The sequence below is a fragment of the Protopterus annectens genome, chromosome 7.part0 (assembly GCF_019279795.1).
Source record: "Protopterus annectens isolate FY-2018-M chromosome 7.part0, PAN1.0, whole genome shotgun sequence".
NCBI classification, from domain to species: Eukaryota; Metazoa; Chordata; order Ceratodontiformes; family Protopteridae; genus Protopterus; species Protopterus annectens.
In genome coordinates this window covers 125,332,559-125,359,725 of record NC_056739.1, presented here as the reverse complement: position 1 = coordinate 125,359,725, position 27,167 = coordinate 125,332,559, and the positions used below count along the sequence as shown (strand labels likewise).

The 27,167-nt window shown below is 40.9% G+C and overlaps 1 protein-coding gene across 1 annotated transcript in view; it reads right to left on the bottom strand.

The window, feature by feature from the left end:
* The window catches only part of UHRF1BP1 (UHRF1 binding protein 1), a 1,147,688-nt gene that overhangs the window by 352,160 nt on the left and 768,361 nt on the right, over positions 1 to 27,167 (bottom strand). The window contains exon 13 of the mRNA XM_044076560.1: positions 19,089 to 19,279. Coding sequence (XP_043932495.1) covers positions 19,089 to 19,279 — 191 coding nt within the window. The remainder of the gene's footprint in view (positions 1 to 19,088; positions 19,280 to 27,167) is intronic.

Genomic DNA, 27,167 nt, shown 5'->3' with positions numbered 1-27,167 from the left:
TTTTTTTTTTTTTTTTGGTACAGCAGAGACTCTTAGGTTGTCTCTGCACACTCTGCCTTCTAAAAGCTATTTTTAAACAGTTCTTGAGAAACTTCATTCTCAGCCAGCTTGGTCTTCATGTCAGCCTCAGATTTTTGCACTTTTATTAGTTCATCTGAATGGCTAGTTAAGCTTCTTTTTTTCAGCTTTTTGTTGTTTGAATTGATACATTTCTTCAATGTTTCATTTATTTTAAAACACCTATGTATTTTTCCCCCTAAATTAATGGAAGCCATCTCATGAACCAAAGCTGAAGCTTGAAGTGCTTTATACTTAACAGCTCCAGAATCCTTCCGAGACGGTGTTTTTTTATTCACATTACTTGGTTGATTTTCTTTTACATTTTCTGAATTTCTTCTCTGCTGTCATGCAAGCAATGTATTTACTTGCCATTAACTGCATTTTAGCAAAAAAAAAAAAAAAAAATTCAATGGTACTCCTTTTTCTCAGTTTCTGTTTTCACACTGGGAGGCACAAACAAGTAACCACAACCCAAAACAACAAACAGGAGGTCAGCTGAACAACCAAAATAACCAAAACACCTGCTAGACAGTCCTCTGGATACATAGGTAAATTAAAAACAAAACACGAGTACAGTTTAGCAAATACGTAAAAATCACCAAATAAGCAGTTAAGCACTTTTGTCCTCAACATTGGACTTTATCAAAACTGCTCCTGTTACTTGAGTAAATAAATATATACACCTCAATTAACAGAAGTACAAAAACAGCCAATCAAATCTCCTTCACAATTAATAATAATAATCAAAACCAGAAATCTCTCTTGAAAACATTGTTGCCCTGTCAGCACATACGACATACATTTTTAGCTATGAAACAAAATGACTTGCGTTTTAAAACTGATAAAACAGAAATACTGTCATTAATGCCAGGAAAAGTGTGTGCATTTAACCTAAGCTACAACAAAAGTTCTTATTTTCCCAGTAACTCCTTCCATGGTCCAGCTCTTTCAGAATTGTCGACCTTTGTTCTTGTTCTTTCGGCTTCTCCCGGTTAGGGGTCGCCACACAGACCTCCAGTCCGCTAATGATTGGCAGTGGATTTTTATGGTGCCAAGGTGCCAGCCCGACGCATAACTTTCAATGAAGGCACGCCCATTCACGCATGTCTTTCGAATGCCACTCGACCACGGGGAGGACATGCAGACTCCACACAGAAGGCGCTCCAACCGAGAATCGAACCGGAAAACCTCTTGCTGTGAGGCAATAACGCTACTGCTGCACCACGACGGCTTCCTAAAAAAATACAATTTTTTTAAAGTTATTACAAAATAAGGAGGGTTTAAACAAAGAATTAAGATTACCTTTTATGATACCAACACAATATTTGTATATTCTTTTTCTCCAAGACCGCCTTGGTCTTCCCTATGTAGAATGTGTCACAAGAAATGCATTGACTCAGGTAAACAGCAGCTCTGGTGTTACAATCAAATATGCCCAGACAACATATACTTTTGTAATAATTATTAACAAATGTACAACATGCATTTAAAATACAGTGGCACTCTTTACATCTGCTGCATTGATTCACTTTAAACTCTTTGTAACCTCTTTCATATGGCGTCATTTCCAAAATCTGCTTAATGTTAATACTTCTCTTAAAAACCAGCTTTGGTTTAATTCCAAAACGATTTAATACGTCTTCAGAGAAGTACTTGACCCAATTCCTTTTCACCAATGTTACTAATAACATGAGACTCATTATTATAAGTTCAAATAAATGTTTTTTTGACAAAACTGTTGTGCACTGTCTTCTTAGAGAAAACGTCTTACCCAGTAAAATCGGTTTATAAACAGTTTTCCTAACTGTCCAAATGTTTGCATCAGCACCTTCAATAACATTCAAGGGATATCCTCCAGATGAAAACAGGTTTGTGAACTTGTTAAAGTAAAAACATGTCATCTGAAATAATTCTGGATAAACAAATCATTTGACCCTGGACAATGCCTCTTTTCTGAAAAACTGGGCCAATGCAAATATTTTTCTAAAAATATTAGACTGACAGGAGCACTGAGGAAAACCCCTTAAAGATCTCAATGTCCAAATATTGAAATCTATGCTCCAAGTATTTGTATGTAAACCTTAAAAATTGGTGGAATTGTTGAACTTGTGAAAAAAAAATAACTCTGTTACATCACCTGCTCACATCATAAAAATAAGTCTTGGCATCTCAAATACAACCTAATACACGACTCAAATTCACCATCAAAAATAAGTGTTTCCCCGTTCAGTAAGCACCAAATTAGCATACAAAGGTAACACAGCTGCAACAATAGCTACCTGGTCTTTTGTTTAAAGTACTCACATTCAAAATACATAAATTTGTTTTAACTATAATGTCCACGAAGTATTCTACAATATTCCAATCATTGGCTTCTAACCATGGACAATTTTCTACAGCTCCCATACAGAATGTGATACGACTGTATACAAATTCCTGATGTCATCTGTGACAAATAAAATGTGTTGAAAAAAATCCATCTTTCCCGTCATTTTCAAAAAGTGTCATGAATCTTTAACTTAATGAGACTGTAAATCTAAAGGTCCTTTCAGCTTACCATCCAGATACACTTCAAGGGATTCTGTGATTGTCACCTTCCTTGGCTGCCACAACAGGCCGAAGTAGGGGATTGTTAATACCAGACTGAATTTTGGGAACAACAAATATGGCAGGCACTACTGAAGAAACATTAAAAAAAAATTACACAATTCAACATTAATAGTCTTTTGAGAGACCAAATCATCCAATAAACACTTAATGCAAGCATAAGCTATGGGGATATCATTAAGAGAAACTTGCTCATAACAGCAACTATCATTCCACAAGTTTAACTTTCTAAATGAATACTCCAAACTGTCACTCTTGTCTGGTTTCAATCAATCTGCGAGACTTGTCATGTGCTACTTCAAAGAATTTATTTCTGCCTTGGTCAGGTTGTAAAACTTCTGCTTAGGTAAATTACTGCACAACTACCTGAAGTCATGCTCAGTGTTATAAATGTGGATTGTTAACAACTAGATTGCTTAGAAAAAAAAAAAAAACAACAAAAAAAAAAAAAACACCATTATCTACAAACTGATTTCCAAAATTTAAAGATTTCACCTCCTTACAAAAAGTTTCGAGTCCACTAGTAATGAAGCAATGTTCAAATGAGTTGTGGGAACGGAGGTAAACCCCTGTTTAAACAATGCTTTTTTGATCCATTATTAATGGTTTAGGAGGATGTTTAAACAATGCTTTAGCGAGCGCTCTGACTTGATCCATTATTAATGGTTTAGGAGGTTCAACTGGATGTTTATTTTACTTGTGTTAATTGAGGTGCGTGTATATTCATTTACTCAAGTGAAGGGAGCAGTTTTGTTCAAGTCCTGTGTTGAGGATGCAAGCGCTTCACTGCTGATTTGGTGATTTTTACGTGTTTACTAAACTGTACTCATGATGCGTTTTTAATAAATCTGTGTATCCAGAGGACTGTTTAGGATGTGTTTTTGGCTATTTCACACTGGGATAGCTGAAGTTATGCTGCTGATCAGTGTACAACCATCTTGGGAGTCCAGTGCTGCATTATTCTTGGTATCGTGAATCAGAGGATTTCAGCCAAAGAGAAAGAACCTTTCAACACCATCAGAAAAGACCAAAAGTGATCTAAAGTAGAGCACAATATACTGAGGGATTTGACAGAAAGGAATAGGACTACTACATTTTAATAAAGTGAAAAGTTGATAGGTAAAGCAAGAAGACTGCAAAGAGTGTAAAAAATGGGCACACTACATGTCACTAAATGACCAAAACAGACAGCCTTGTAGTTTGCCTCCCAGCAGCACTACAACTCTTAAAATGTTTTCAAGCATGCCTACAGAAACGCTGACAGCGAAGCTCTCAAGGTGAATTTCTTGGTGTCCATGTCTCAAACACATAATAAAGCAGGTTACAGTCAGTAACCTGATCATAGTTCTCTATACTGAGCTCAGTCAATTCAAGGTTCGATATCAAGCAGTTCTTATCAATTATCAATATCTTATAAGATATTCTGAATGGCGTAAATCAAAACATGGCACAAACAAAAGCATGGTCTAACAGAGTTATGACAACATTCCACAACTTCATTAGGAGGCAAGCTCCTCTGCAAAAGTATACGTTTCCTGTTACAAGTGAATATCAAAATTGCACAGGGAATCTCAGAAAAAATAAAGATTAGACCGAGAATCTAAGAAGTCAGTAGCTTTGAGTTCGGTACTTCAGTCTTGAAGAAAGTCATCTGTGATAGGATCTTTGCATGACTGCAGATGTTTAAGTATGCAGAATGTTACAGCAATCTTCACATTTATGGACTTCTGATGCGAAAAGGCTGATATCCAGAACTTAGCACCCTTCCCCCTCTAAGGTGATGAGCAGCCTCCCACTTGGAAATCAGCAAAGTCTGTGGTATAATGGAGATGTCTGACCATACCATCGTTGCCTTCCTGTCTTGGGGGCCTCCAGGAACATGTGGCTGAGGGAAAGCACTAACTGTCCAAGTGGACAATGGAAGGATGACAGGCAAATAAGAGGAGCCCCAAAGCTCCCTCTCCAAAATCTAGGTCAACCCAAGGTGGAATCATATTTTTAGAGACTAAAGAAAGTGAAGGAGGAGGAGGAAAGGTGACTGCATATTCATCCTGTCCCCTTGATGCCCACAAGACAGGAACAGGGAGGGAGGCAGTACTGCAACAATGAACATACTCTTAACATCTGCAATTATGGTAAGTTCCTAACAAAACTGTACTATGTTCATTATATAGTTCACTGTTGCAGCTGTCTTCACATTTGCGAGATTCTCACAACTTGTGGACCAGTGCATAGCTGTCCTGAGAATTTGCTGAAAGAAGTAACCTTTATAGGACTGCAGTAGCAAATTCTGCCTTGATTCTACATGCAGTGACTAAGGCTGCAATGTTTGGAGAAGGTATGGACTGAGGACCAAGTAGCTACTTCTAAAACAGACCGAATACTAACCTCTGTAGGACAGCCAGCACTGGCTGCCATGGGTCTAGTAGTATGAGCCCTCACCTGCCCTGCAACAGACTTGCTAAAAAATGAGTAACAGAAACAAATGCAATGGGCTAACCATTTAGAGATGGTCCGTTTGCAGGCAGGCCTTCAGTCTTTACCCTTTGCAAAGGATACCAATATCGGATTTGTTTTTCTATCCTCTTTTTTCCTATCCATTCAGAACCTCAGTTACCAATGCAGATCAAGGCAGTACAGAATCCCCCCACCGGACCACATTCTAGAATAGAATGTAGGATAAAACATTAACAGGTGAAATGCTTGATTCAAATATGCCTCTTTTTACCATTGGCATGAAAGAAGGGTTGGTGAGTAAACTGACCCAGTCTTTTGAGAAAAGCTCTTTGCACATGATGGCCTGTAGCACAGGAACTTGCAAACAGTACCCGTAAGAATTTTTGGAATACCATTAAAGCAATATACAGTATATCACCTTCCCATAAATAAACTAAATTTTAGCAGTTTAAACACAAAGAATCCATTTCTTCTTCTCCACTACCCACCAAGTCCTCTTACAGCCATCTCCAAACAATAACTCCACCCACCCAATATATAAATTAGCCAATTACCCACTTTCTATTTGAAAGCAAATAGCAAAACAAAAAATAAAATAATATAATAACAATAACAAAATAATAATAACTTACAAACCATCTATAAAAATTATTATAAATACAATCCAAAATTTCATGGCTCACAAAGCTAATGGTGTAACCTTAGGAAGCTCAACCTCCTTAAGCCATACTTATAAAATGACTACACAAAAAGCGCTACTCACAACTTCAAGCACTCACTTGGTGTCCCTACTTCGTTTACCTCCTGCACCTACAAATGGCAGACCTATTGTAAATATCTGCTCTCTTGTGAAAATTCTGAAAAAATAATCTACTACAGAGTTTGCTCATAAATTAAGAAACATGACTTCATCACCAATATGTTTTTGTCCTAAATTCATAACTGTGACAGGTATTTTTTCTCACTATCGAAATTCAAATGTGATCACAGTTTCTTGTTTGAAAAGCTAGCTGATTACATTTTTCTACTTCAGTTGTAAATGGTTTCAGGACTATCTAGCTAATAAAACATTTGCAGTTATTAGCAATTAAATCTACTTGGAACTAACAATTATAATTTGCTTTATGTTAACAGTGTTAAGTATTTTAAATGCATCCGACTCTGATACTTTACTGCTGATGTATTACTAAGATAATTTCTCTTGTCTGGAGCTTTTCTCTCCGGGCCTTCACTGAAAATGGTATCTTCTGACACAAATGGACTTTCCTAGTAAACAAATGCCATTATATATAAATATATATATATATATATATATATATATATATATATATATTATTTTCCAGTGCTTGGGACTCTGATTTTCCCATGTTTCTGCACTCAGCGTTCTGCTTTTCTCAGTTTATGTTACTTGTTAACCCTGGGATCTCCCCCAAACTGTGCTATGCATACAGATGACGATGGTATAACCAGGCTTCACAAATCTCTTACTCATTTGCTACTGCTCTACAAAAATACTTCTCTTACACTTGGAATGAATTTACTAATAACAAAACAATGATTAACTTACCAAATCTATTATAATACTTTTTGGTACAGGAAAAAAATGCTAAGCTGCCAGCCCCATCAACAATCCTTCTGGTGCCACACTACTTTTTATGTTTACGTACGATGCTTGATCAAAGTCTCCTTATGGAATACTGTACTTCAGACAGCCAAAGTAGTAAAGCCAACTCACAGCTGCCCTTAACATCACCAATCGGCTTACTACTGAAGCCCATAAAGAAATAGCAATTAATGTATTAACAACACCATGGATGGATTACTCATTGCCACTTACTGATCTCCCCACCTATTCAAACATTGTGCTCTTACAGTCGGTAGAAAGGAAAACTCTCCTGTTTGTCTACCAGATGAATTACAAACAGCATCTTTGTTACACTATTCAAAAAGCAAAATGGTTTCCTGTGGCTGCTAAAGCCACTTTTTACTTCTAAACACTTACTTTTAAACAAATTAATCAAAGGAATTGCCCTCCCTTAGCTAACAACGATAGGTAACACGGCCTACTTTCTCAGAAGTCATGACAGTATTAGGCGTCAGAGGTCATAATATTGACATAGTGTTTATGAAAAAGTCTTCAGCAACATGGCCCCCACCTCTTACAACTTCTCACTTAGCAAAACCATTTACAGAAAAAGTATAGTTGTGTAAAACCTTACTGTAACAGTAGATGTCTTTCCTTTCACTGCTGCAGTATTCCTTCCTCAATGGATTCCCTGCCAAGAGTAGCCCGACATCCAACCAGTATATCAAAGCCTTAGGATTACTAGTATGTCGTACGTCACATGTATGTTGTTCCCTGTTCAAGGCATAGTGTTGCCAAAATGTACAACTTTGTGTATTTTCTTGTAATTTATATGCTCTTTTAATAAACTTTTTTTTTTTTGCCTATATGATCTGGGGTCATGCCTAAAAATGGTTCACTTGCCAAGCTAACAAATGGTGTTGTGTGTGTTTGAGATCCTTATGGCAGAAGTAACTGCCACTAAGAAAATGATTTTCCAGGGCCAATATTTCAACGATGCAGAAACTGCCATCTCAAAAGGTGTAATATCAGCTTCCTAAGGACAGAGTGGGGGTCCCATGGGGATTCTATGATGGGTCCCATGATGGACTAAGTTCCTTCTGGAAGGGGAGGGGAGATTCAGGTGCAGAATACCCTTTAGGAAAAGTTTCACTGGCAGCAAGAAATATACAGGGGATCTCAACATCAGCAGGCTAAAGTAACTGCTTTATGTACAATCATAATTTGTAAAGGTCAGATGGGGTACCCGGGGATTGTGGGCCTGAGGTCTCTGCTGGGTCTTGTTCTTTCCTCTGGCACCACAGGGAGAATCTTAGCTAGGTAAGACTTCCTAGTATTTGTTTTATGACCATCTCAAGACAGTGATCCCATCCCCAGAGGAGATGTGCCTAAAGGGAACAGCAGCAAGAGTTCCAGGTTGGTATGTATAAGTGACTCTTTACTTTGGGTCAGAAGGTTCACATATTGAGGTAGCAGCACAGGTTCTGTCCTTCCTGCACTGAGTAAGAGGGCAAACTAATTCTGCCTCAGCCAAAAGGGGGTTATGAACAACATTTCTGGTCTGTCTTCCTGTAACGTCTGAATTATCCTCAGGAGAAACATGACTAGAAGACAAGTACACAGAAACAAGCCTGCCCAGCTAATGGAGAAGACATATGTTGTCCAAACTTCCTGATCTGCTGGCCTAAAGCAACATTTTCTGGAGAAGCAACAACGTATATTTCTTGCACACCCCACTTGTAGACCAGATTCAGGAAGACATCAACATCCAGCCTTCACATTTGTGAGGGTCCATCTCGGTCCTGCTCAGCTGGTCTGCCAGGGCTGCAGCATGCTGTGAGGAACACTCCTGACTTGTGGGCCAGATGACATGCCATGCCTGATTAAGAGGCATGACAGAGTACCCCCCTGCCATTTCTCAATACAACCAATGTCTGTGGTGTTGCCTGTGAGGATGTAGGGGACACCTGCTCCCCTGCTGTCCAAGTAGAGGCTGCAAGGCAATGAATGCCAACAGTACTGCCATTATTTATTTTATGTTTATGTGTTTTCTTCTGTATCCCATATGCCAGACCCCCTGGATTATCAAACCCCTGAGTGGGCTCTCAAGTAATGTTTGAAGAGTCTGTTGTGAGCATGTAGGCATCTGGCTATAGCTTGAAAGGTACCCTACAACCTAAGTTTACCTACTGCATCAGCCATGACAGCTCTTTATACAGGACAGGACAGGAGAGAGAGGAATGCTGTATGGATGAGGCATGCTGGCTCCATCCCTTTTTTAGATACCACTATAGCTTTCTCATGTATAGTCTTGTCAGGGGGACCATCAGGAATGAGGAGGCCATGTAACCCACTGCCCTGAGAAACTCCCTTGCAATGATGTGGCTCTGCTGTGAAACAACTGTATAAAATACAATACAATATAATATAATACAATATGTACAATGGCTATGCTGCTCTAATACTCCTGGCTAGTTTCTCATGCCATCAATGCAATGCTTTCTTTTCTGCTATCTTCTCCTTGTCTCACTTCTAACAAATGAAAATACCACAATGGATTATTTTAGTTATATATCTAATGAGTTTCATATTACTGCCTGCAGTAAGGCTTAGAAAATGTAATGTTTTCTGTTTTACACTCCCTTTTTGTAAATTGTGATTGCTGGCAACTGTCAAACATTTTGTATATTGTTTGTAAATCTTTTTAAAATTAGTTGTAATCTTTTTTCTACTATTGTTATGGAGCTTTTCCCCCCTAGGTCTCAGCCGGACTCTACCCAGTTAACAAATGTAAAATAAATAAAATAAAAACATGACTTTGTCTTAGGGGGAGAAAGACTCTCTCCTTGTACGGTGTTCAGAGGAACTCTCAACAATAAGACTTGTGTTAAGTGTAGAAAGTGTGACTGGCAGGTTTAGACAGAGTCCCAAGTTTTGAAAGCATGCCAGGATGAACTGAAATGCTCTTTACATCTTCTCCAAGATTGGAGGTGCCCACGTCAGGTAACAGGTCCAGATAAAGCCTTGTAGAAGTTCGTATGACAGCTACTTACAAGAAATAGGTAGTTACTAGGCATTGCAGTTCTGGAGACCACTGAGCAGGCCAGCCCTATTTCCCAAATGTCCAAAATCACTGTCTGGTTAAGTGACCTGCTAAATGTCATACAGAAGGCAAATGAAGAACGAGGGAATCAAACCCTCCACCACAAGAAGCAGCTTATCAACAGCTCATAGCCTGAATGCTCTATACTAACTGCCAGACAGGAGCAACTTGGTCCTGCAGAAGGCAATTACTGAAACCAGACAGACCGAATATCTTGGGTGCAACAGATAAACCAAAGGCAAAGAAGTAAATTGGAATTGGGAACCTCCTGCTCTGAACATGCGATAATACTCAACTGCCCTGAAAAACAGGTAAGTGACCTATAGTTTCAGGTTGACCACGAAGAGTTGAGGTAAAAGGAGAGAAAGAAGGGCTTGCAAAGTTAGTTTCCTGAATTTTGGCACTATTAGAAAGTTGTTTAGCCTTGACAGTCTAAGACAGGCCTCTATGGTCCCGCTATTCTTAGGACTATAAACAGTTTTTTTGTTTTTTGGTATTCTCTTTCTCTATAATGCCCTGCATGGAATACCTTGTTAGTACGGGTCATATGAACTGTCTTTATTGCTTGAGAACTGGCAGAATACCCAAAATGTTGTTATTTTAAAGAAGTGAAGCCTGAATTTCTGAATTTAAGCTTTGCAGACCCAGATATCTTGAGTATTTTTTACCCAGTTTTCTGCAGAGAGGGCTAAGACGCACCCTAGTTTTAGGTTGTTGGTGAAGGGAAGAGAGGGGACTGAAGGAGAGGGATTTGGGTTGTAGTAGCAGGGAGGAACATGGTTGACACAAAACTGCTTTCTGTGTCTCTGCCGTGAGGATCCCCATTGCTCTCCTTCTCATCTGCTTGTTATTACTTCTTACTCCGGCCTTGCTCATCTTTATTTAATTTTAATGATACCCCCTCCCAACTATGGCAGGGCAGCCACCCAGTAGTGTTAACACAAGCTATAGGTGATGTCCAGTATTGATGTGTCACCCTGACCCCCAGGTACAAAATGGGAAAGGGTAGGGGGTAATGCAGATGCCTGCTGGCCATCAGCCCTACCAGATGTCATACAGCAGACAAGAGGGATTTTGTGGTAAAGTCACTAACTCAATCCCCTGGAGGTTGATGTAAGCACCTACATCACCAGGGGGTCATTTTATGCCCTCTCTACCATACACACATGCCTACAAGGCTACAGTCACTGGCGTGGAAAACCAATTCACATCCCTTAGTCTTGAAGTCACTGTGTCGTACAAGCCTCTGCTTTCACAGGAGTAATTTGGCCAACAAAGACCACCACTACTATTGTCCCAGTATGGGAGTGTCAGCAAACGCTGCTCATTCCCACCCTCTCTGGCCTCTTTTTCTAGTTCCAAAGCCGCTAGTCGAGAGTTATATGGACTTAGAGCTTCATCCTTGTACCAATGAACCTGGCCTTAACCTTATTACCTGATGGCTATCCTTTTTCCTGCCTCCAGTGGCAAGGACAGTTCTTGATAGGGTAGTTACAGCTACACCTAGGAAAAGGGGAGTGAAACAACTGCTTTAATGACTGTATGACCTTTCCCATTTTCCCCAGTCTCTTAAATACATAAATAAAAGAACATCTCTCTCTCTCTCCAATGATCAAAAGCTGTGCTCTGACATGATCTGGCAAATGGTGAGGCTTCAGACAGACATCTTGTAATGACAGACCCAGGTACTGCCACCTTGCATTATGCATCCATAGTGGTTTACTACTGAAACTCTGAAACTGCATTTGTCGTCCAGTCACAACGGTTGACCCAAAAACACTGAATTCAGAATTTCAAAACAGCAGCCATGGCGAAAATAAATACATTGACATCTGGAGTTCGATGTATTCAACACAGCAGGAGGTTATGTCAGTCACTCATGCTACGCACCTTAATGTACCGTTACACTCTACAGTCAATGGTACGTTAATTATACTATTTTGCAGGGGGGGGGACTACACCCCCTGCACCCCCCACCCCCTGTAAATTGAATATACCAACTCCAGGATCGCACTACAGTGAGAAAATGGGTTAATTCCCTGTTCCTCACTGAACCAAAATCTCTGTTCACAATGCCAAACTCAAGATATTTGAACTACACTACCTTTTTGCTGTAGTGTAGTCAATGTATTTTGGTTCTGCATTTTGCCCATTTGAAAAGTGCATTTCAACCACATGCCGGTCGAGCACAGGCACTTCGGACATTTAACAGTAAGCCATCCATAGTATATCATTAGCAACATTTGGTAGAAATCCTCACAAACAGACACAAGGAGGTATAATTCCAGCATCTCATCTCTGAGGGCCTTTATCATTAAACTCCCAAGACTTGTTACTGAAATGTGACAGTAAAGATTATTGTTACTTTAACATATGTGTTTGGTAGTTTTAGGCACTGAAGGCCAGGTGGCAAAATATCAGACTTCCTCATTAAAGCAGTCCACTAACTTAGCTTAAGTGATGCTGGACAGCAGGATTTTAGCTGGAACCACATTAGATCAATTGCTGGCATCTAGGGACTCCAAAACTTGATTTTTGTGCAGGCACTTGCAAGAATCCACAACCTATAGAATCTACTAAAACTTCCCTAAAGCAAGGTTTTGGGAGTCAAGTTCCACAGATGCACTTCTGATACCATCTTCTAAGGCCATATGACTAGTGGTTTGCCTAAAGGTTTGGCAGACCGAGAAGCTCTCTGTACCTGTTTTGGTCATCACAGAATGTTTTACATTCCCTTTTAAAGTGAACCTTCATTATTTTGGGGATACTGCCAAATGACACATCCTCTGATAATGAAGCAGAAGACAGGCTGTCCTCAGTGTCTGAGCCATAGCTGAGAAGGGAAGAGATACAATATATACGCCAGCTCATCCAACTCAGAATTAGAGGAATCAAAGCTCCTAGAGGTGAAAATTCCCTTTTCTTTTATTGAACAGGGACCCTGACATGGAAAAGTTGAGCTAGAAAAGCCTATAGGTTTATAAGAAATAACACAAGATCTTAGTCTAGCTTTATTACTCTCTCCGCTCCCCTACCCTATCTCCCATTCCCACCCACCCAAATATCAATTACATTTATACTTATTGCCACACCTACCACCAATCACACTTGTACACCGCATAACCCCTCCCACAATTCCCATCCTACTGTATCCCTTACCCCACCCTACTTTATACCACCTATATCCAACATTGCACACTCCTTACCTCCAATTACATTACTCCATTCTCAATACACCAGCCATTTACAACCCTCCACTCACACTCACTCCTGTATTTCCCAACCAACTCCACACCCTTTACCCTACTTCACTTCTTACCCTGACCTTTCCACACCAGTCTCCCAGTATAGCACTTTCTTCCTCCTTATATTTATATATACCAAACTAACATATATTCCTAAACCCTACCTTGTCACTACCTCCAACTCACTCTCAACATCTCACACATTAGCCTTACCCACACAAATCAACACAGATATGTCTCTTCTATTTAACATATTCCTTTTTACATTCACTCTAAAATTCTGTCTCCTGCTTAAACTAACTTCATATCATACAACCTGTTCTCCATCACTACCCTCCCCCACTACATCTACCCACTTCCACATCACACCAAGCTACTCAATTGTCTGCTCTAGCTTATATCCAAATTAATCCTTTACTACAAAAGAAAGTCATTCTCCTCACCACACATCACAGCAATATTCCTCATCAAGATCACAAATCTAACAGCTAAACAAAAAAAGCCCCTCCCTAGCTATTTTGCCACTCTCTGTAATTTAACACTCTGTGGTGATATACACCCAAATCCAGGCCACACTCCCCCTCCTCACAACTATCCCAACCAAACAAAATCTCTAAATTACACCACTATTAATCTCCAAAGCATTAGGAACAAGATTCCTCACCTACATGCATGGCTAAGCCAACACAAACCTGACTTCACCGCCCTCACTGAAACTTGGCTAAAGCCTTATATCATGGATTCTGAAATCCTCCCACCAAACTTCTCCTGCCTCAGATCAGACAGACTCCATAAAAAAGGTGATGGCATTGCATTGCTATATCCAAGCACCTATACAGTAACTCCTTACTCTAAGCCTATTCCAACTTTCTCATCTGCTGAGCTACTAGTTTCCTTCCTCAAACTCAATAACAGTAAAAGCCTTTGCATTATAGTTATATATATTCCCCCAGGTAATAATTGCCCTATTTTAGGAGATATTCTAGCCTGGACATCCCTCAATATGCAAAATGAAACTACCATTCTAGCTGATGTCAATATCAACTGGCTAGACATCACTAACAAAAACTCCCCAACAAACATTAACCTATATACCTACTCCCAAATTATATCTGATATCACCAGACCACACAAAATCGACAACAAAGGGTCCCCACCTTGGACTGGATCCTGGCTTCAGAACCCAACAGTATCTCCTCCTCAGGCACTCTCCCAGACAGTATCAGTGACCACTGTCCTGCATTCATCATACGGAAACCCACCTCTACACCCAACCCCCACCAATACAGATATTCTAGAGACTTGTCTAACTTCTCCTCTGATACCCTCAATGATATACTGCAAAAAATAAACTGGAACTCACTAAAATCTCTGCCACTCAATGAAGCTGTAGGATTCTTCAATTCTACATTCCTACAATCCCTAAACAGTCTTGCCTCCCTCAGACTAAAGAGAGTCAAATCTAAACATGCCAGCTGTCTGTCTAAAGCCACAAAGCAACTCATGTCCACCAGAGATAAAGCTTGGAAAACCTGGCAAAAAGACAAAACACCCACCAACCTCAACCATTACATAAACCTTTGAAATCAAACTAAACATTTAGTCAGCAAAAATACACAACAGTACTTAATTTCTATGCAAGGCCAAAATAATCTTAATCCCAAAAAATTCTGGGGAACCATTAATTCCCTCTTCCACCTAGGTACCAAGGGCACTCCATGCCCAAACCCAGAAAAAAACTCCATCAAGCTAGCTATACTCTTCAATTCATATTTTATTGACACCATCACCAAACTCACAAACTCCTACCCACCACCTATCAACCCTGACTCTACAACCCCCCCTCCATCTCATAATCCTTCCACCTCTCTACCCTACTTCTATTACCCATTCCTACATCCATCATCCTCAAACTTAAACCAAGTACAAATGCCCACATAACTTGCCTTCAGAATACCTCAAACTAGCTGCCCCCTCTATTGCCTACCCTGTCAGCATCCTCCTCAACAGGTCAATTCTAGAATTTTACATTCTAAACATCTGGAAGAAAACATTTGTTATCCCACTGCATAAAGGAGGCAATAGCTCAGACGTCACAAACTTGTGTCCTATAGCCATACTCTCACCCATCTCAAAAATACTTGAGAAATGCATCCACACTCAGCTCCTAAACCACTTATTAAAACACCAACTACTTTCTTCCACCCAACATGGTTTCCGGCCCAGCCATAGTAGCAATACTGCCCTCATTTCCTTCATAGCTACTGTTAACAAAGCTCACAAAGCTAGCGCCCTAGTTTCCGCTCTCTTTCTCGATCTAAAGCATTTGATACCATTCGTCATTCTCTATTACTCACCAAACTTTCTAGGCTAGGACTATCCCCTTCCACCCTTCAGTAGTTCACCAACTACCTCAATAATAGGCACCAAGCCACCAAATGGCAACACTCCTCCTCCCCTTACATTCCTACTAACACCAGTGTTCCCCAGGGGGTCTATACTGGATCCCCTCCTTTTCAGCATATTCATCAGCAACTTCCATCAAACATTAACAAATAGTGCCCATCATCCAATATGCTGACTCCACTATAATCCGTTCCTCTAAATCTCTCTCCACATTACAGCAACTGACCCAAGGAGCTTTCAACTCTACTGAGGTCTGGATGTCCAAGAATCACCTAGCTCTTAACCCCAGTAAAACTAAACTCCTATTATTCACCGCCTCAAAAACTAGCCATATTGATACATCTCTCTTCACCATTACCACACAAACCAATACAGTCCTAGAAGTTGTCCCAAGTACAAAATTGCTAGGAGTTATTGTCGATGATAACTTAACTTCTGACCTTCATATCCACAATAACATCAAGAGGACACACCAAAAGCTGGGTGCTCTATACAGGCACAGTTACTTCCTCAGCCTCTCCTCCAAAAAGGCCCTAGCCTCCTCACTTCTTCTCCCTACCCTGCTATATGGTGCCCCAATCTTTACAAACCTACAATCCTCCCTAAAAGGTAAGCTTGACTCCTGCTATAACAAAACTGCCAAATTTGCTACAAACTGAAAACATTCCACACACCACTGCTCTTCTCTGCATTAACTTAATTGGCTAAAATTTCCCCACCACCTCACTTACATACTATTAACCACAGCCCATAAGTTAATCTTCCAACCAGAAAGCTGCCCATTCCTGTCATCTATACTGACCACATACCATCCCACTCGCCACCTCAGGTCAGAAATAATACTCTCAGCTGGCAAAATGCTATACTCCTATGCCATCTCCAAGACATGGAACACTCCTCCTCCTCTCTCTCTCAGAATGACCAGAAATCCCACCTTCTTCAAAAAATCCCTGAAAATACATCGCCTCTCTCAGTGGATATGCTCCTGTTCCCCACCTAAACAACAAACACCTAACAGTCCTCTCTAGCTCCCCTCTGTATCTTGCTTCTTTAATATTTGTCCTTGTTTTCCCTCTCCTACTCTCTTTACACCTCTCACTTAATATTCTTCCTATGTACTTGTATTCCTATACCCCTGTACTTCCATCCCCCCTACTACACTCCCATACCTCTGCACATTACTCCTATACTTCATTCTTTTTTTTTCCTGCTCACAACCACCTACCAATCTCTACCAAACTCATAATCATCTCATTACACTGCTCCTCTACTATCTCTCTCTAGCCCACAGATACCTCCCTCTTCACATTTCTCTAATACTACCTCTCTCTTCCATATATTTACCTTACACTAAACATTCATCCTATCTACTTCCTTTCTAATACACCATTACCTTTGATTGCAGTTAACATGCTTATAGTTAAATTCTATTATCTGTGTTTCACAAATGCTTGCTATTCTAGCTTTGTAAATAATTTCTATGTATCAACATTGTTTCATTTTGACTTTTTGTCAATTGTATGTAATTTTATTGTACCTTGTATATTGTGGAGCTTTTCTCCCCAGGCCTCCACTGAAAATGGGCTATTTTTGGCCCAGTGGACTTTCCCGGTCAACAAATGCTATAAATAAATAAATAAATATTAGATCCTCAGAGAGGCTGAGGAGGAGGAACGTTTACAGGACCCACCCAGCTGGAGATATTTCAGGATGGTGGCCATCTTCCATTTGGATAACTCCACCTATCTCTACAAGGGGCAACTTCCTTGTAGGCCTCAGAATGTGGACAAATGGCCTGGACATCTATTGTGGCTCCATGGAGATCCACAAGGGAGAGATTGAGAGGATCCTGCCCTCATCCTCAGTAACAACCAAACAGATATGTGAACAGCCATCCAGACTAACTGACAATGGAAGGGCTTTGGCTTGGGAGGACATTCCATTGTCCTAACTGCATGATGATGTCCACAGAAATATCATCAGAGACCTTGGCAAAATCAGACATTAGAATCCTGGGCTGCAAAAACACCCAAAGCTGACCTAACACCCTTGAGGCCACAGTGGATCTTGTACTCAGAATACATTTTGGCCAGACTGTACTTCATATTCAGAATACATTTTGTGAGTCTTCTTATACTCCCTCTCTCAAAGGAGCATCTATGTTACCTTGCACTTCTTCATCAAGGTGTTCACACAGTCCTGGCTGATGCCATGGTAGCCCTGGAAAAGTCATCCTATGTTTATCTGTGAGATTAACGTGGACACATTTAGCTTAGTGCTTTATTAATCTTGTTGGACAGAGTGGAGTGAGGGCAAGATGGAACAGACTCTTGACTGTAAAAGCTTTTGCATGAAAATTACGTTCCATGGGTAATGCAATTATTCTGCTTAATAGCTACTGATATGTAGTGTCCCAATGACCAAAAACTCCTGCATGTAAAAGCTTACATAAAGAGTGCAAAAAAGATTTACACAATGAGCTACTTTTCTGCATGCCATAGAAGCCAGACAGAACTGATGCACTGACAAGATTCTGAGAGATACGTATAAATCTTCTTAAGAAGTGTGAGGAAAAAAAACTGAAACTGGCACCATCAAACATCCCTCTTATACCACAGACATGATGGCAACACTGGGAAGGTGACGTGGCAATAGCATTCATTCCTCTTATACCAGAGACATGCCAACATAGGTAAGAGGGCATCAATGCACTAGTAGACATCCCTATTATACCACAGACATGCTGACATCAGTGGGAGGGTGTCACTAGCAGACATCCATCCCTATTATAGCAGAGACATGTCGACATTGGAGAGAGCATGTCACTGCACTAGCAGACATCTCTCTTATACCAGAGACTAGCCAGCATTGCTGGGAGGGTTTCATGGCACTAGCAGATATCCCTCTTATACCAGAGAATGCCGACATCGGTGAGAGGATGTCATGGCACTAGCACATATCCCTATTATGACAGAGACATGTGGACTTGGTGGGAGAATGTCATGGCACTATCAGACATCCCTCTTATACCACAGACATGCAAACATTGGTGGTGGGATGTCTTGCCACTAGTGGACATCGCTCTTATACCAGAGACATACCAACATAGGTGGGAGGATGTCAGGGCACTAGCAGACAACCCTCTTATACCAGACATATGCCAATATTATTGAGATGGTGTCAGGGCACTAGCAGACATGCCGAGATTGTTGAGAGCGTGTCATGGCACTAGTAGAGATTCTTTTTATATAACAGACATGCTGATGGTAGAAGGGTGTTCGTCTAGTCTTGAAGGGTGATAAGCTCTGGATGTCAGGTCAAACATCATGCCCTGAGTGGCACAATCGCAAATGTACAGGTTAATGCAACAATTAACAATATGATGAGCATCTGCATTTTGCACTGGTAATGGTCAAACTGCTATAATGAAGCCACAAATACATATCAGAGCAGCGGTATCAAATCTTTGAGTTAAACATTAAGTAGTACACACAAGTACTACTGCAACAAAAAGGAAAATAAGAAACCTATGCCATCAGGTTCCCATCTGCCACAAAGTGACAACACATCACTGGACCAAAATTCTAAATACAAGACTCAGCACAGAGTCATCCCACAACCTTACCTTTAAGCCAAAGCCATCCATACGAATGTCCATATGCTCCTCCTTGTTCGAGTCTTCTAGCATATAGATTGCTTTAAACTGCTGCAGGCTCTGATAGAGGTTCAGGGCAAACCGATTAAGCCACAGTATGCTAAGGAAGTCCAGTGTGAACTGCAGGCCATTCAGCTGCATGTAAAGATTAGGGCAGGGAACTGGAAAAAGAAAAGAACAAACAAAAGCTGCAGACTGCTTCACAAAAAACACAAAAGTTCAGCAAAATCAGACCATTTAAAGCACTGGCTGCAGCAAAGCCTTGACTTGTGTGTTCAGTGCCTTGCAGCTACAGCCAACTCCTTGACCTTTAACTACAGAATGGAAAATAGAGGTACATACTAATTAATCCAAAAGCTATAAGTCCTGACAAAGTGTGCTTAGTTTAAAAAATAATGTTAAAATATTTTTTGCATATTTTCTGCCTCGGTCTGTGCCATTCATAGACTGTGAAGTAGATCTCACACTCGCAGAGGACTTTTTTGAGCTACCTGATGCAGATCCCTACCTACCTCACTCAGGACTTCAGCAGCAGGCCACTACTTCCACGGGTAATACAACCCCTCAGACAGCTCTGCTCTTCTTTTATTAAGTGGATGGATCTCACAAGGTCTGTAGCATCCACTATGGATCCACTAATGTGAGATGTCCTTCAACTTCCATCGAATACAGAGCAGGAAACACCTCTTCAGTCCTCTCCCTCCTTGGCTGGGGCCCTTAACCTCTCGAACTACTGGTCACATTCAGGCTGGTTGGTTCACATTCACTATCAATCCCTTTATGTCATTAATGTCTGTGTGTGCTGGGGGCTCATCAAAACAATAAAGATAAAATTCAGATTAGGAAAAAAGTCTGCTAAATAAAAAAAAAAATCTGGTATGCAAAATATAGTTAGATGAATATTGCTGGGAGAGGGCAATAAGCCAAGCAAACTCATCACTGAATCCCATGGTCTCCACTTCTGTCACAGCCATAAATGCTCAGCACTTCCCCTTTCCTAATATACATAAAGTCATACCTGTCAACACCTTACTTCACTGCCTCAACATTCGAGCTACTACTGGCCCAAGGCTGTACATCATTTACTCAACACACCAGTATCTTACTCTTATGGACAAACTATAACCAGCTCAGCAGGATTTTTTCTCTCTTGTCCCTAAGAGTGCATGTCTCTACTGCTATTGTTAAGTCAAAGTATCAAGCATCACGCTATGACATCCAGTGAGCATTCACATTCTGCAAGAAAGGAAACAAAACAAGCAAGAATACTTAAAATACTTACGTGCCATACATGGAGGAAACTCCATCTGCACCCATTACATGAAGGATCTATCTACCTGCAAGTGAATGAGGACAGGGACAACAGCACACACAGAACGCCTCTTCTTAGAGCAACTGATACGGAAAGAATGTTTACATTTGATTGAGGCCTTTTGTACTTGGAAATTTAAGAATAATCCAAGACAGTGAAAAATAAATTGTCCAGAATGACCAAAGGCAAGAGCTTAGGAAGCTGTTTCATATAATACTAACATACCAAAGGAACTCATGAATGGCCTACGAAATAATGACCACACAACAGATGGAAACATCTTCTGAAGAAAGCACTGGAGACAGCAATACTGCTACGGAATGGCTTTTACAAGCAGCATTTTCCAAAATGTGCATGTCAGCCTAGCACAATTCAGTCATCAGCCTCCTTAAAACGGGTTATGTTTAGCCATCACAAGCCCCTCCCCCAGAAAAAAAAAGACCACCAATTGTTCAGATCTTGTGACCTCATGCACCATATTAAAACTGAACCTCAGGTAGCAATACAAAGATCCAGGTGTGGAAGTATTTTTCCCCCATTTAATGCTGTAAGAAAATAAACCAGGAGATGAAAGGACTGGACTAAGGACAATTGTGGCACCATTTTTAAGGTGAAAGGTCAAATACAGTTTTCTAAAAATAAGCATCTGAAATTCAAGAGATAGATTTAGCAGAGGTGATGAGAAAGAAAAGCGCCCTTCAAAAGACAAATTTAACAGTTTTCATAGCAGAAGGTTGAACAGGGGAGAGGAAAGCTCATCAGTCATGAAACCTGAGTTGCAAAGAGGACATGGGTTCATCACAAACTGTTGGAGATGCAAGACTCTGTAATGAAGAGATACTTAACCAGCTAGTGAAAGGCAGTTATGAGGTGCACAGATACATACTTTTTTAAAACACCTTTATTGAATTATCCCGTGACACAGGCAAAAGTAATCAAACCATACTAACAAGTTCACATTTATAAACATTATACACTACATAGATTGTTATATATGTTATCATCTAGGCAACATTGCATAAATTACTCAATTCCTGCCCTCTCTTAAACCTCATTCCTCCTCCAAAATATTTTTCTGCATGTATTGTTCTTAAAATGTCCTTTTTTTCTATGTAATATGCTCCTTCCCTATTTTAAAGCCTGCACCTCCTGTTCTTTTATCTCTGTTACAACATTTCACTACTTCAAGTATAGTTGCTTCAGATTTTGGATTTCCATTTTCTAGTAATCGCTGTTTTGGCAGCCACCAGAATTAATCTTAACAAGGTCTTACAACTTCTAGGCAATTCAGATCTTGTATCCCAGCTCAAAAACTAATTTCCTTAATTACATTCATCTGCTTGCCCAGTATTCCCAACAGAGTGCACTGCAGGGAATTGTTAAAGTCTGCCAGTTCATTACACTCCCAAAAATATGTTCCCAGTTACCTCTTTCTTCCCCATCGATCTCCAGCATTTGCCATCTACCTGAGAAAAAATTCTTTGGCATCCGCTTGGGGTCTAAAAGTATCTATGCAAGCACTTCCAGACAAAAATCCTAAATTTTCTAGAATTTGTTGCATTTTTGGAAATCATACACACATCCTCCCATTGTTTCTTTGTGAACTGCATATTTAATCTATTTTCCCAATCTTTTATGACCTCTTCTGATTGATTCCTAAAGTTATTGTGCAATATTTCGTATGCCCCACTAATCAACCATTTTTTAACAGCAGCTTCTGTTCTAGATTCAGTTAGAAACCAGATATGTGCTCCTTGATCACAGCACAACAAACTACCAACTCATAAAGGCATCAAGAATAAGTCAAGATGATCCACACCATGAGAGAGGTACCTCTACACCTCAGTAATAGAAAACGTTTTTCACTTAGAGTGCCTCATAGTAAAACTTCCCAGTAGTTACTATCACTTTCGAGACTACAGGAGGAAGAGCTGCAAAAACAAGGGTTCTAACTGAGGAATACGTCCTTGACGTGTAGCAGTCTGTCAACCCAAGAGAAGAGGACTTCGTTGGCATGGAGATGGCTCCTTGCAATGCTATAAAAGAGTCTGAAAGGACACCCTTCTTGTCACCATGGTGAGATAAAGACAAATTATTTTTTGTTCAGACATGGAGAAGGAAAGAACAGCCACAGGAGATAGAAACTCCTCCTCCTTACCCTAGTGAACAGAGCAGAACAGGGTTAGGATGACACTGTCCTAAGATGGCACAGTGCCAAGATGGTACGGTGCTAAGTGTTGTTTCCTTTGAGGCTCCCTACTGAATAATCTAATCATACAGGATGTGGTCACCACAGGAACAACTTGAATCTCTGAATTTGTGTAATCAATCTCAGTAAATTCTGTAAGATGAAAGGAAGGTCGCAGATATGAACTGTGTGAGGGGCAGAGCAAGGCTAGGCACTCACCTAACTCGGTATGCAATTCCACGGCAGTGCAAGGCTAGGCACTCCCCATCAAAGCACGCAATGCAATGCCACTGCAGCCCAATGTAAAGCTCTCTCCTAGCTCAGCATACAATGTCACTCCAGCCCAAAGCAAAGCTCTGTCCTAGCTCAGCATGCAACGTCACTGAAGCCAAATGTAAAGCTCTCTTCTAGCTCAGCATGCAGTGTCACTGAGGCTCAGCCCAAAGCTCTCTCCTAGCTCAGCATTCAGTGTCACTGCAGCCCAACACAAAGCTCTCTTCTAGCTCAGCGTGCAATGTCACTGCAGCCCAAAGCAAAGTTCTCTCCTAGCTCAGCATGCAGTGTGTCACTGCAGCTCAACCCAAAGCTCTATCCTAGCTCAGCACGCAATGTCACTGCAGCCCAAAGCAAAGCTCTCTCCAGCTCAACATGCAATGTCACTGCAGCCCAAAGCAAAGCTCTCTTCTAGCTCAGCATGCAGTGTCACTGCAGCCCAACCCAAAGCTCTCGCCTAGCTCAGCATGCAATGTCAGTGCAGCTCAGCCTAAAGCTCTCTCCTAGCTCAACATGCAATGTCACTGCAGCCCAATGCAAACCTATCTTCTAGCTCAGCATGCAGTGTCACTGCAGCCCAACCCAAAGTTCTATCCTAGTTCAGCATGCAGTGTCACTGCAGCCCAACCCAAAGCTTTATCCTAGCTCAGCATGCAGTGTCACTGCAGCCCAACCCAAAGCTTTATCCTAGCTCAGCATGCAGTGTCACTGCAGCCCAACCCAAAGCTCTCTCCTAGCTCGGCATGCATTCTCAAGGAAGTGGCAAGGATAGCTGCTCTCCTAACTCAGCATACAATACCATGGGAAACACAAGACAAGGCAGTCCTAGCTCAGCATGTAGTCACAGCAATGCAAAGCTAGACACTCTCCCAGTTCAGTAAGCAATGTCAATGCATTTGGTGACAGGAGGCATGTATATTGCCAGCAGCAAGGAGGAGACAAAAATAATGCTGAGCAGAAGGGGAAACCCCAGTTAACTGCTGGAGAAGGACCTGAAAAGTAGATCAGGAGTTTTCCTTTATGAAGAAGAAGAGCAAGCTGTGTGCAAGTCAGTGCTGCAAGATTAAAAGAGCAAACTCTACGGAATATAATGGTGACCAGAAAGCTGAATACAGCCATGAAGGAATCAGAAATAATGGTTCCCATCTGTGAGATGTTGCTCTACCACCAGATATGCACGTATAAGTAGCTACAGTGGCTGTAGAAGCTTCCCTCCATCTCCATTCCTTCTCATACTCATAAAACAGACATTGTATGACACCAGCATTTACATGCAGCTCATGAGCTTCAGTCAGCAAACCGTGAATTAGACTGTCTGAAAAGTTTACTAATGACCCAAAACTGAATTATAATTATCACAAATACCTCCAGAATTGGTTACATAACCTATTTCAGACAAAAACAAGTGGATGAAAATTGAAATGTACAAAACAAAATCAACCACTGAATTAAAAATAAAATATGACTGCTAGTAAAATTCACTCAGTATGAAAAAGATTAAAAAATAATATCACTTGGCCAATCACATGAGCAACCAGCGATCTAACTACAGACCTAAACTTCAAATATGGAGTAGCTTTGCCTGCCTAACAGTTTTTCACTTATATATTTTTTAGTTGAAATTTGTTGAACTGAAATTGCCTGAAAATCCTTAGATGTAGCAGTGCTCTGCGCTAGAGCCCAGTAGACAAAGCAGCAGTGCGTCACACACAAACAAGCACCCCTATATTATGGATCCTGGCTACACCTCAGGTTAGTATATACAGGCACATACAAACAAGCACCCGTATATTATGGATCCCGGCTACATCTCAGGTTGGTATATACAGGCACATACAAACAAGCACCCGTATATTATGGATCCTGGCTACACCTCAGGTTAGTATATACAGGCACATACAAACAAGCACCTCTATATTATGGATCCTGGCTACACCTCAGGTTAGTATATATAGGCACATACAAACAAGCACCTCTATATTATGGATCCTGGCTACACCTCAGGTTAGTATATACAGGCACATACAAACAAGCACCTCTATATTATGGATCCTGGCTACACCTCAGGTTGGTATATACAGGCACATACAAACAAGCACCCGTATATTATGGATCCTGGCTACACCTCAGGTTGGTATATACAGGCACATACAAACAAGCACCCGTATATTATGGATCCTGGCTACACCTCAGGTTGGTATATACAGGCACATACAAACAAGTACCCTTATATTATGGATCCTGGCTACACCTCAGGTTGGTATATACAGGCACATACAAACAAGCACCCGTATATTATGGATCCTGGCTACACCTCAGGTTGGTATATACAGGCACATGCAAACAAGCACCTTTATATTATGGATCCTGGCTACACCTCAGGTTGGTATATACAGGCACATACAAACAAGCACCCATATATTATGGATCCTGGCTACACCTCAGGTTGGTATATACAGGCACATACAAAACAAGCACCCTTATATTATGGATCCTGGCTACACCTCAGGTTGGTATATACAGGCACATACAAACAAGCACCCTTATATTAAGGATCCTGGCTACACCTCAGGTTTGTATATACAGGCACATACAAACAAGCACCCTTATATTATGGATCCTGGCTACACCTCAGGTTGGTATATACAGGCACATACAAACAAGCACCCCTATATTATGGATCCTGGCTACACCTCAGGTTGGTATATACAGGCACACACAAACAAGCACCCGTATATTATGGATCCTGACTACACCTCAGGTTGGTATATACAGCCACACACAAACAAGCACCTGTATATTATGGATCCTGGCTACACCTCAAGTTGGTATATACAGGCACATACAAACAAGCACCCATATATTATGGATCCTGGCTACACCTCAGGTTGGTATATACAGGCACATACAAACAAGTACCCTTATATTATGATCCTGGCTATACCTCAGGTTGTTATATACAGGCACATACAAACAAGCACTCATATTATGGAGCACTCATATTATGGATCCTGGCTACACCTCAGTTTGGCATATACATGAACAAACAAACAAGTACCCTTATATTATGGATCCTGGCTACACCCCAAGTTTGTATATACAGGCACATACAAACAAGTACCCTTACATTATGGATCCTGGCTACACCTCAGGTTGGTATATACAGGCACATACAAATAAGCACCCTTATATTATGGATCCTGGCTACACCTCAGGTTGGTATATACAGGCATATACAAACAAGCACCCTTATACTATGGATCCTGGCTACACCTACGGTTGGTATATACAGGCACATACAAACACAAGCACCCTTATATTATGGATCCTCGCTACACCTCAGGTTTGTATATACAGGCACAAACATTATTACAGCTTTCTAGGGTGTAGTACATCCAACAGAAAGTCTGGGTACAGAAGTGAAGAAACAACATCCCCAATGCAGCCAATCCATGATAGTGACGTCTCCCACTTTAATCCAAAAGGGGCTGCTATGCCACTGGAAGCAGCAGTGGAAATATGAACAGGGCCATGAAGTTCCTGCAGTCCCATCCCATCCTCCCGCTCACACTACCTAGAGGATACAAAAAGGTGCAACAGTCTCACTGTTGTTATACTTAAGTGATGAGATGCAAGGTCACAATGTCCATGCAGATTCCTGATAATTTGGTGAACTGACATGTAAACATGTAAGTTCTGTAGTGTTTGATATTGTCAGTCAGGTAATAGATTAGGGTAACTATAGGTTACTGTCCTCATCTATGGAGGCAGCAAATGGCAGCAAGCATGTGTATGCCGTGACTGGCATTAATGTTTGGAAGGAAAAGGGAAGGAGTGACAAGGTAGCTACTGCTTTGAACTCTAGGTTCAGCATCACAGCAGCCTTGGCACTCAGAGCTGTACACAGTCTGCCGAAAACAGGAAGAACCCACCTCAGAAATGCACCTCCTTAAGCCAGCCAGCATTAAACTGTATGTTGTCTGGGGTACAAACCCAAGGTAGCTGCTGCAGAAAAACTGCAGTGAAATGGAGGTAAATATACTTAAGGCATGAAACTTAAACTGGAGACACATGGGATGAAACTAAGAACAGATAAGATGGTGGTAATGGCAGCAAATTGGGGAAATCAGATGAAACTAAGAAAAGAGATAGAAGGGAAGCTAGTGGAACAGGTACACAGCTTAAGTATCGGGGGGGTGGTTGAGGAGAAAGGTAGTCTGAAGAGGTCAAAGCTAGAATCAGAGGGGCTTTAGCCAACTGACAGAAGAATGCCAAA